Genomic DNA, 12062 nt, shown 5'->3' with positions numbered 1-12062 from the left:
GCAGGAAACAGGCTCACATTTACAAATTAATTAGTAACCGAGAAAATTGAATGTCAGAAGTAGGAAGGGAAACCAAGGTAACTTTTTTACCCAAAGGGTAATAGAGCAGGGGAACAGCTATCAGGGAAGGACACTAAAGGGGCAGGGTTAGTGGAGTACGGAGACAAGTAAATGCGATTCTGTGGATACACTGAGAGGAGGGGTAGTTGGGGTTATCTCTATAATAGAGAAACGCTCATTTGGGACAAATGGCCATTTGCTGTCCCTAATCATTACATAGGATATACGGCACAGAAACAGGCCATTCGGCACAACCAGTCCATGCTGGCGTTTATGCTCCACACGAGCCTCCTCCCGTCTTTCCTCATCGAAATCTATCAGCATAACCCTCTATTCCCTTCTCCCTCATATGCTTGTCTAGCCTCCCCTTAAATGCATCTATACTATTCACTTCAACCACTCCCTGTGGTAGCAAGTTCCACATTCTCACCACTATTTGGGTAAATAAGTTTCTTCTGAATTCCCTGTTGGATTTCTTGGTGACTGTCTTTCTTGATGGGCTCTAGTTATGCTCTTCCACACAAGTGAAAACATTCTCTGTATCCACTCTATCAAAATGTTTCATAATTTTAAAGACATACATTGGGTGACAAAAAGAAGGTTGAGGGGTAACCTAAGAGAAATGAGACCCAGCCTGTTCATCCTTTCCCGATATGTATACCCTCCCATTTCTAGTATCATCCTTGTAAATCTTCCCTGCACCCTCTCCAGTGCCCCTATATCCTTTTTATAATATGGCGACCAGCACTGTACGCAGTACTCTTAGTGTGGTCTAGCCAAGGTTCGATACAGGTTTAGCATAAGTTCCCGACTTTTCAATTCTTTATCTCTAGAAATAAACCCCAGTGCTTGGTTTGCTTTTTTATGGCCTTGCTAACCTGTGTTGCAACTTTTAGTGATTTGTGTATTTGTACTCCTAGATCGCTTTGTTGCTCTACCCCACCTAGACTCGCACCCTCCGTGATAGGCAACCTCCCTATTCTTCCTACCAAAATGTAATACCGCGCATTTTTATATATTGAACTTCATCTGCCATTTATATGCCCATTCTGCAAGTTTATTAATGGCCTCCTGTAACTTGTTGCAGTCCTTCTCAGTATTGACTATCCTCCCCCCACAAATTGGTGTCATCTGCAAATTTAGAAATTGTGTTTATGATTCCCAAGTCTAAATCGTTAATGTAAATTGTGAACAGCAGTGGTCCTAGCACTGATCCTTGTGGAACACCACGTCCCACCTTCTGTCACTGTGAATAGCTACCCTTTACTCCTACTCTCTGCTTTCTGTCCTGAAACCAGCCAGCAATCCATTCTGCTACTTGTCCCCTGACTCCGTATTCCCTGACCTTGTTCATCAGTCTATTATGGGGTACCTTATCGAAGTCCTTTTGAAATCAGATCCTGTTATATTGTGTTTCAGAAATTGTGAACCCAGAATTTGCAGTCGGAATGACGGCGAACTGACAGCATTCACCATGATTCCTCCTTTGAAGCGGACTGCAACTTCGGGATTTTGGCACATGAGCAGGTGCCTGCGAAAATCCTGAAGTTGCAGTCTGGTCAATGACAGCTCCGAAACTAGCTGTGCTGAGCCCCCCCACTACCTGCCCCCACAGAGCCGGCAATCAGTGTAAATACCAGAGGGAAACTGAAGAGAACTTCAGCTCTTCTGCAGTATGTACGATGTCCAATTCCTCACAAAACAGAATTGCTGCAACTGGGGTTTTTAAAGAGTTATTACTAGTAAACAACAGTTAAGGGTCTGGAAACTAATTTTACTTTTGTGCAGTGTGAAATTTGTCCATTTTATTACAAATTTTCAAAAGAAATATTTTAATGTTTGCCCATCTTTATATCAGGTTTGGTTTTCCCCCTTGTGAGAACCCCAAGCTTTGTTTTGCTCTCTCTAACATTTTTAAACATTACAATTTTAAGGGCTTGTTCACTTCCTTGTTCGCTGTCTGTGAGAATTCTGACTTTAGATTGGCTGCTTAGACAGACTGTTGAGGTCACAGCAGTTCGCAAAAGGGAATCCCCATTAACTTCTGTTGATTTGAATTAAAGTTCGGAAAACCCAACGTTCTCGACACAGTGATCGCGAGAACCTGAGCGAAAATAACTTCGGGGCCAGCCTCCTCCTGAGGTCCCCACCATCACAGAAGCCAGTCTTCAGCCTATACAATTCACTCCAGATATCATCAAGAAAGTGCACTGGATACAGCAAAGGCTACGGACCCTAACAACATCCCGGCTGTCAAGCTGAAAACTTGTGCTCCAGAACTAGCCACCCCATCAGTCTACTCTCAATCATCAGCAAAGTGATGGAAGGTGTCATCAACAGTGCTATCAAGCGGCACTTACTCACCAATAACCTGCTCACTGTTACCCAGATTGGGGTCCGCCAAGACCATTCGGCTCCCAACCTCATTACAGCCTTGGTCCAAACATTGACAAAGGAGCTGAATTCCAGAGGTGAGGTGAGAGTGACTGCCCTTGACATCAAGGCAGCATTTGACCGAGTGTGGCATCAAGGAGCCCTAGTAAAACTAAAGTCAATGCGAATTGGGGAAAATTCTCCACTAGCTGTTCCGCGTTTCAGATCTGGAGCTGCGGCTGGAGTCACTGTGGAGCATCAGCGAGGCTGAGATCTACGTGGATAGCACGTTTAATGAGGTGAGACAGAGTAAAAGAACTAGGAAGGTATTGCAGGAGTCCCCTGGATCCATCTCCCTCTCCAACAGATTTTCCGTTTTGGATACTGCTGGGGGAGATGGTTTCACAGGGGAATGCAGCAAGCATTACGAGTGGCTCAGCTGCACAGGAGGGGAGGAAAAAGAGAGGGAGAGCAATAGTGATAAGGGATTCTATCGTAAGGGGAAAAGATAGGCGTTTCTGTGGCCGCAGATGTGACTCCAGGATGGTATGTTGCCTCCCTGGTGCCAGGGTCACTGAGCAGCTGCAGGACATTCTGAAGGGTGAGGGTGAACAGCCAGAAGTCGTGGTCCATATTGGTAGGTAGAAAGAGGGACGAGGTCCTGCAAGCAGTATATAGGGAGCTAGGAAATAAATTAAAAAGCAGGACCTCAAAGGTAGTAATCTCAGGATTACGCTCAGTGCCACGTGCTAGCGAGAGTAGAAACAGGAGAATAGACCAGATGAATGCATGGCTGGAGAGATGGTGTAGGAGGGAGTGATTTAAATTCCTGAGGCATTGGGACCGATTCTGGGGGAAGGTGGGACTTGTACAAGCTGGACGGATTACATTCGGCAGAACGGGGCCCAATATCCTCGCAGGTGGGTTTGCTAGTGCTGTTGGGAAGGATTTAAACTAGTTTGTCAGGGGGCTGGGAACCTAAGTATGGGCCCAGAACGGAGAGAAACAAAGCTGGAAGTGCAAGTTAGAAAAGTTGTCAGCAAAACGAGTAGGGAGCAGAAACAAAGGCCAACAGTAAAGAGGGTCAAAGTGCAGCAAAATATTAAACAAGCAAAGTTGAAGACACTTTATCTAAATACAGGTAGCATTTGCAACAAGGTGGATGAATTAATGGCACTAATGGAAGTAAATGGGTATGATGTAATTGCCATTACAGAGACATGGTTGCAGGGTAACCAAAGCTGGGAACTGAATGTTCCAGGGTACTCAACATTTAGGACGGACAGACAGAAAGGAAAAGGAGGTGGCGAAACGCTGTTAATAAGGAATGAGATCGGTACGATAGAGATAAAAGATCTTGGCTCGGCAGATCGTGATGTAGAATTGGAATCAGTTTGGGTGGAGCCAAGAAACAGCAAAGGGCGGAAAGCAGTGGTGGGAGTTGTGGAAAGGCCACCAAACAGTAATGGTAATGTAGTACACAGCATCAATCAAGAAATTAGAAGTGCTTGTAACAAGAGCAATACGGTAATCATGGGGGACTTTAATCTACATATTGACTGGGCAAATCAAATTACCACTAATGGTGTGGAGAACGAATTCTTGGAATGCAGGCGAGATGGTTTCCTGGATCAATATGTGGAGGAACCAACCAGGGAACAGGCTATTCTGGATCTGGTACTGTGTAATGAGAAAGGGGCCTTTTGGGACAAGTGACCATAACATGATTGAACTTTACATTAAGTTTGAGAGTGATGTAGTCCAATTTGAAAATAAGGTCTTCAATCTAAACAGAGGAAACTACAAGGGTATGAGGAACGAGTTGGCCATGGTAGATTGGGAGACTACACTAAAAGGTATGAAGGTGGACATACAATGGCTAACATTCAAGAAAATAATGCATAATTTGCAACAAACATATATTCCTCTAGGGCATAAAAACCCAAAAGGAAAAGTGATCAACCATGGCTAACAAAAGAAATTAAAGCTAGTATTAAGTCAAAGGAGGAAGCTTATAAAGTTGCCAGAAAAAGCGGTCAGCCTGAGGATTGGAATCCTTTTAGAAATCAGCAAAGGGGGACCAAGAAATTGATAAAGAAAGGGAAAATGGAATAGGAGCATAAACTAGCAAAAAATATAAAAACGCATTGTAAAGGCTTCTGTAGATATGTGAAAAGGAAAAGAGTGGCGAAGGTAAATGTAGCTCCTTTACATTCAGAGACGAGAGAATTTATAATGGGGAATGAGGAAATGGCAGTGAAATTAAATAAATACTTTGTGGAGGAGGACACAAAAAACCTCCCAGAAATACGAGAAAAGCAAGGGTGTGATGAGAATGAAGAACTTAAAGAAATTATTAGTAAAAAAAGTCCTAGCAAAATTAATGGGACTAAAAGTCGATAAATCTCAAGGACCGGATGACCTACATCATAGGGTTTTGAAAGAGGTGGCCATTGGGATAGTGGACGCATTGGTTGTCATCTTTGAGGATGTAACTAGTGGAGTAGACAAAGGGGTACCGGTAGATGTGGTGTACTTGGATTTTCAGAAGGCCTTCAATAAGGTCCCACACAAGAATAAACAAAATTAGAGCATATGAAATTGGTGGTAATATACTAGCATGGATTGAGAATTGGTTAACAGACAGAAAACAAAGATTAGGGATAAACGGGTCTTTTTCAGGATGGCAGGCTGTGACTAGTGGGGTACCGCAAGGATCGGTGCTTGGGCCCCAGCTATTCACAATCTAGATCAATGATTTGAATGAGGGGACTAAATGTAACATTTCCAAATTTGCTGATGATACAAAGCTAGGTGACAGTGTCAGTTGTGAAGAGGATGTGAACAGGCTTCAAGGGGATCTTGACAGTGTCAGTGAGTGGGTGAGAACATGGCAGATGCAATATAACGTGGTTAAATGTGAAGTTATCCACTTTGGTAGAAAAAACAGAAAGGCAGAGTATTTCCTAAATGGTGAAAGATTGGGGAATGCAGATGCTCAGAGGGACCTGGGTGTCCTTGTTTATGAGTCACAAAGTGAATGTGCAGGTGCAGCAAGTCATTAAGAAGGCAAATTTTATGCTGGCCTTTATTACAAGAGAATTTGAGTACAGGAGTAAAGAAGTCTTAACTCCAATTATATAGGGCCTTGGTGAGACCACACCTGGAGTACTGTGTACAACTTTGGTCTCCTTACCTAAGGAAGGGTATACTTGCCATAGAGGGAGTGCAACGAAGGTTCACAAGATTGATTCCTCGGATGGCGGGACTGTTGTAGGAGAAGAGATTGAATAAACTAGGCCTGTATTCTCTTGAATTCAGAAGAATGCGAGGGGATGTCATTGAAGCATCCAAAATTATTACAGGGCTTGATAGGGTGGATGTTGGGAGAAAGTCTCCCTTGGCTGGGGTGTCTAGAACCAGGGGCCACAGCCTCAGGGTAAAGGGTATGACATTCAGGACTGAGATGAGAAGAAATTTCTTCAGAGGTTGGTGAATCTTTGGAATTCTCTACCCCAGAGGGCTGTGGAGGCTCAGTCATTGGGTATATTCAAAACAGAAGTTGATAGATTTCTGACTAGTAAGGGCGTCAAGGGATATGGCGATAGGGCCGGTGAATGGAGTTGAGGCAGAAGATCAGCTATGATCTCATTGAATGGCGGAGCAGGCTCAAAGGGCCAATTGGTCTACTCCTGCTCCTATTTCTTTTGTTCTTATGCCTAGCACAAAGGACGATGGTTGTGGTGGTTGCAGGTCAATCATCACAGCCCCAGGACATCGCTACAGGAGTTCCTCAGGGCCGTGTCCTAGGCCAAACCATCTTCAGCAGTTTTATCAATGAACTTCCCTCCAATTTAAGGTCAGAATTGGGGGTGTTCGCTTATGACTGCACAGTGTTCAGCGCTACTCACAACTCCTCAGATAATGAAGCAGTCTATGCCCGCATGCAGCAAGACGTGGATGACGTTGAGGCTTGGGCTGATAAGTGTCAGGTAACATTTGCTCCACACAACTGCCGGCCAATGATTATCTCCAACAAGCGGGAGTCTAACCACCGTCACTTGACATTCAACGGCATTACCATCGCCGAATCCACCACCATCAATATGCTGCGGATCACCATTGACCAGAAACTTAACTGGACCAGCCACATAAATACTGTAGCAACAAGAGCAGGTCAGAGGCTGGGTATTCTGCGGCGAGTGTCTCACCTCCTGACTCCCCAAAGCCTTTCCACCACTTACAAGTCAAAAGTAAGGAGTGTGATGGAATACTCTGCACTTGACTGGATGAGTACAGGTCCAACAACACTCAAGAAGCTCGACACCTTCCAGGACAAAGCAGCCTGCTTGATTGGCACCACATCCACCACCTTAAACATTCACCCACTCTACCAGACGTACCATGGCTGCAGTGTGTACCATCTACAAGATGCACTGCAGCAACTCGTCAAGGCTTCTTCGGCAGCACCTCCCAAACCCCCAACCTCTTCCACCAAGAAGGACAAGGGCAGCAGGCGCATGGGAACACCATGACCTCCAAGTTCCCACCAAGTCACACACCATCCTAACTTGGGAAGTATATCGTCGATCCTTCATCGTTGTGGGGTCAAAATCCTGGAACTCCCTACCTTACAGCACTGCGGGAGTACCTTCACCACACAGACTGCAGCGGGTCAAGAAGGTGGCTCACCACCACCTTCTCAAGGGCAACTAGGGATGGGCAATAAATGCAGGCCTTGCCAGTGACGCCCACATTCCATAAACACATTTTTAAAAAGCAGCAAACTCAAAATTTCAGGCTATAAAAATATATATTTTTAAAATTAGTTTAGATTATTTTTGGCCCCTTTAAAAAATGTTTACTTATTTTTCAAAAAATTAAATTTTTGTTTAAAATGTTTAATTAAATTGTATTTTAATTAATTCTTGAACATGTGATTTTTTTTATTTCAATGTTGTGAAAAATGTTATTTTTTTTAGCAGAATCCTATTATGCATATGGCGATTCCGTATATAAATGAATCCCCATGAGCCTCTTAGGAATCCCCTTCGTGATTAGTTGAGCTGTCCCATGTGATCCCAGGGATGCCAGTGAACCGCAAGCCACCTGGGATACGTGGGCCATTTCGCAGGCCTACGCATGCAGGCAAACGACTGGAAGAGTCTGAAGCTCCGATGCACCAGGTAGGTGCGTAGTCTTCTTGCGGTTCCAAGGATTTCACCTGCGGAGAGCCTCCGACCGCAATTTCCAGGCCAATGTTTATTTAAACCATTACGCTGTTAAAAGCAGGTCCTAGGCCTGCTTTTAGAAGGCATAAGCGTTTTTGTGGGCATTCGCTGGGCAACTAGCCCAACTCTATGCAACAAATGTCCATTTTTAGCAGACGGGTACGATCGGTCAAGCAAAATATTACCAGGTCACAATTTCTGGGTTTTCGTGCATGCAGATATCTGGGCCATTGTCTTTTCCTCACATTCCTCCAAGGATTACTATTCTACTGTGTGAACATCTGTAAATCTTCTGTGCATAGAATTTCACAGTGTATCGGGATCCTGCCGGGTGTGTATGGGGTTTCACAGTGTATCGGGAACCTGCCAGGTGTGTATGGGGTTTCACAGTGTATCGGGATCCTGCCGGGTGTGTATGGGATTTCACAGTGTATCAGGATCCTGCCAGGTGTGTATGGGGTTTCACAGTGTATCAGGATCCTGCCAGGTGTGTATGGGGTTTCACAGTGTATCAGGATCCTGCCAGGTGTGTATGGGGTTTCACAGTGTATCGGGATCCTGCCAGGTGTGTATGGGGTTTCACAGTGTATCAGGATCCTGCCAGGTGTGTATGGGGTTTCACAGTGTATCAGGATCCTGCCGGGTGTGTATGGGGTTTCACAGTGTATCGGGATCCTGCCAGGTGTGTATGGGGTTTCACAGTGTATCAGGATCCTGCCAGGTGTGTATGGGGTTTCACAGTGTATCACGATCCTGCCGGGTGTGTATGGGGTTTCACAGTGTATCACGATCCTGCCAGGTGTGTATGGGGTTTCACAGTGTATCAGGATCCTGCCAAGTGTGTATGGGGTTTCACAGTGTATCACAATCCTGCCAGGTGTGTATGGGGTTTCACAGTGTATCAGGATCCTGCCAGGTGTGTATGGGGTTTCAGTGTATCGGGATCCTGCCGGGTGTGTATGGGGTTTCACAGTGTATCAGGATCCTGCCAGGTGTGTATGGGGTTTCACAGTGTATCAGGATCCTGCCAGGTGTGTATGGGGAATCACAGTGTATCAGGATCCTGCCAGGTGTGTATGGGGTTTCACAGTGTATCAGGATCCTGCCAGGTGTGTATGGGGATTCAGTGTATCAGGATCCTGCCAGGTGTGTATGGGGTTTCACAGTGTATCAGGATCCTGCCAGGTGGGGATGGGGTTTCCCAGTGTTTCAGGATCCTGCCAGGTGTGTAGGGGGATTCACAGTATTTCAGGATCCTGCCAGGTGTGTATGGGGTTTCAGTGTATCAGGATCCTGCCAGGTGTGTAGGGGGTTTTGCGGTGTATCACGATCCTGCCAGGTGTGTATGGAGTTTCAGTGTATCAGGATCCTGCCAGGTGTGTATGGGGTTTCAGTGTATCAGGATCCTGCCAGGTGTGTATAAGGTTTCACAGTGTATCACGATCCTGTCAGGTGTGCATGGGGTTTCACAGTGCATCACGACCCTGCCAGATGTGTATGGAGTTTCAGTGTATCAGGATCCTGCCAGGAGTGTATGGAGTTTCAGTGTAGTAGGATCCTGCCAGCTGTGTATGGGGTTTCACAGTATATCAGGATGCTGCCAGGTTTGGATGGAGTTTTACAGTGTATCAGGATCCTGCCAGGTGTGTATGGAGTTTTACAATGTATCAGGATCCTGCCAGGTGTGTATGGGGTTTTACAATGTATCAGGATCCTGCCAGGTGTGTATGGGGTTTCACAGTGTATCACGATCCTGCCAGGTGTGTATGGGGTTTCACAGTGTATCAGGATCCTGCCAGGTGTGTATGGGGTTTCACGGTGTATCAGGATCCTGCCAGGTGTGTATGGGGTTTCAGTGTAATCAGGATCCTGCCAGGTGTGTATGGGGTTTCACAGTGTATCACGATCCTGCCAGGTGTGTCGGGGGTTTCACAGTGTATCAGGATCCTGCCAGGTGTGTACAGGGTTTCACAGTGTATCAGGATCCTGCCAAGTGTGTATGGGGTTTCACAGTGTATCAGGATCCTGCCAGGTGTGTATGGGGTTTCACAGTGTATCAGGATCCTGCCAGGTGTGTATGGGGTTTCACAGTGTATTGGGATCCTGCCAGGTGTGTATGGGGTTTCACAGTGTATCAGGATCCTGCCAGGAGTGTATGGGGTTTCACAGTGTATCAGGATCCAGCCTGGTGTGTATAAGAGTTTACAAGTGATGGCGAGCAGCAGCTGCATTACGTGATTATTTACATTTACAGGATTATGTCAGACATCGTACGAATTGTAACTTGAATCAACACAGAATAGTTGATAGAAAAATCCAAATGACGTTCAATCCTGTTTCCTCAGCCTTTGGACTTCTGATTCCCAGATTCTGACAACCTCTACACAAATGGCTAAAGTCAAACATTCTGATCCTCAGAAATTCAATAAACGTTTTGACCTCCCCATTTCATCACTTACCTTTCAGGTTACTTGGTATTTCGGATAAACCTTCTGCGATGTTCATGTAATCAAATGGATCAGAACCTGTTTAAATCAATTAACTTTCATGAATTCAGATCTGTGTGATATTATAGTAAAATCTGCAGTGTTTGAATCTGTCATTGAATTCAGTGGGTGATTTTTACCGTACCAAGTTCCTGTATTTCTTTCAATATTTTGTTCAGCTTTGGTAACCTGTGGCGCATTTTCACAAAGGATTCCCACATCACCCTTCGAGCCCGAGAGCCTTTCTCCATCACCAGATTTAGGAAAAGTTTGGAACTGTCCACCCGGTTTCCCTTCTCCGCCAGCTCAGTGATTTTCTGTAAAGAATAATAATGAATATATTGGGGAGTGGAGTGAAGGACACACACTGAGAATGAGAAGGAAAGGATCTGCTCAGTGTTGGAATCTGCCAGTTGTTTTGAGCACAGAAAGCAGTCACTGGGCCGGGTACTGATCCATTCTGAACATGGCCTGAATATTCTGTAAACATCTTGATTCACTCATTAACAGGAAATAAATGAGATAAAAGGAAAATAGAAATCAGAAATATTGTTCTTGGAGAGTGAGGAATCAGAGAATCTGCAGTAGTTTTAATGGGATCAGTATTCTCTGTGCTTCAGTGTCCAACATGAAATCAGATTCCTGATTGACAATATGATGCACTTGTTTCTCATGCTTACTTCCTGCTGTCACACTTTGTTAATTACTAAGAACTAAAACAGCAGCGAATGGGAACTCGAGTGGCAGGGAAGGGACAATTCTGAACTGAGGGAAGCTGCTAGAAAACTGCCTGAGAAATTACATCGACTATTCGAAACAGCCACTGTTGATTTATCGGTCACATAAATTGACCAAAAAAAAAGAAAAATCCAATTACATGTACCTCGGTGATAGACATGTTTGACAACCATTATTTTGCACGCCCGCTGCCGGTAAACCACAGTAACCGAGGCACAGGTGCAGCAGGTAATCAGGACGTTTATCATCAACTACTTTTATTTATATAGCGGCTTTAACGTAGAAGAATGTCCCAAGGCCCTTCACAGCGACGGAATCAGACAATGGACCCGAGACAAAGCAGGATATGCTATTCGAGGTGACCAAAAACTAGAGGAACGGTAAACTTTGAGGAGGAGAGGGAGGTGGCGAGGCGGAGGGGTTTAGAGAGTGAATTCCAGAGTGTGGAGCCTTAGACAACTGAACGCTTGGCCACCAGTGGTGTTGTAAAGGAAGGGGTGCACAAGAGGCCAGAGTCAGAACAACAGGGCACAGGCAGCATAGTTTGGAGTAGCTGAAGTTTATGGAGGGGCAGTGTGGGAGGCCGGCCAGGAGAGCTTTGGATTAGTCGAGTCTGGAGTTGACAAAGGCATGGATGAGGGTTCAGCAGCAGGTGGAATGAGGTAGGGCTGAAGACGGACAATATTACAGAGATAGAAGGTGATCTTTGAAGTGGAAAGAATATGAGGTCAGGAATTCAGACCGATGTTGGATGAAGGGATTTTGGACAATCTGCTTCAGCCTCTGTGGTCTGGTAGGAGGAGGCGGAGTTTGTGGGAGAGGTAGAATACGATGGCTTCAGTTTTCACAATGTTTAATTGGATGAAAGTTCAAATGCAAGAAACGGCACGATGTAATAAAAATACTGAATCTAAAACGTGGAAGAAAACAAAAATACGCAACTGTTAATATTTCATCTGTCAGTCATCCTCTCTGTAACCAGAGTGGAGCGGAAATTCATCCACTAAATTTAATGGACAAAATTTGCAGACTGAATGAGCTCAATTTCCTGATGTTCCTCTGGGGAGTGACACTCCAGGCCAAGAGCACAGGAGTAGGGAATTTACCCAGTAGTGTAAACTCCATATTGGACACTCCATTTAAGGAAGGACATTTTTAAAAATGGGAAACGGTC

The 12062-nt window shown here is 45.0% G+C and overlaps 1 protein-coding gene across 5 annotated transcripts in view; it reads right to left on the bottom strand.

Moving 5' to 3' along the window:
• Positions 1–12062, bottom strand: part of LOC147092792 (NACHT, LRR and PYD domains-containing protein 3-like) — a 76559-nt gene that overhangs the window by 27542 nt on the left and 36955 nt on the right. For all 5 annotated transcript variants that reach the window (XM_085976038.1, XM_085976037.1, XM_085976040.1 and 2 more), the window contains 2 exons: positions 10296–10467; positions 10124–10189 (listed from right to left, as the gene is read on the bottom strand). In XM_085976038.1, coding sequence (XP_085832164.1) covers positions 10124–10189; positions 10296–10467 — 238 coding nt within the window. The remainder of the gene's footprint in view (positions 1–10123; positions 10190–10295; positions 10468–12062) is intronic.

This window comes from Somniosus microcephalus, unplaced genomic scaffold (assembly GCF_052327205.1).
Source record: "Somniosus microcephalus isolate GS21.2 unplaced genomic scaffold, FLI_Smic_1.0 unresolved_chr2, whole genome shotgun sequence".
NCBI lineage: Eukaryota > Metazoa > Chordata > Chondrichthyes > Squaliformes > Somniosidae > Somniosus > Somniosus microcephalus.
Note: the sequence above shows the minus strand (reverse complement) of the source record. Positions and strands in the feature narration are given on the sequence as shown.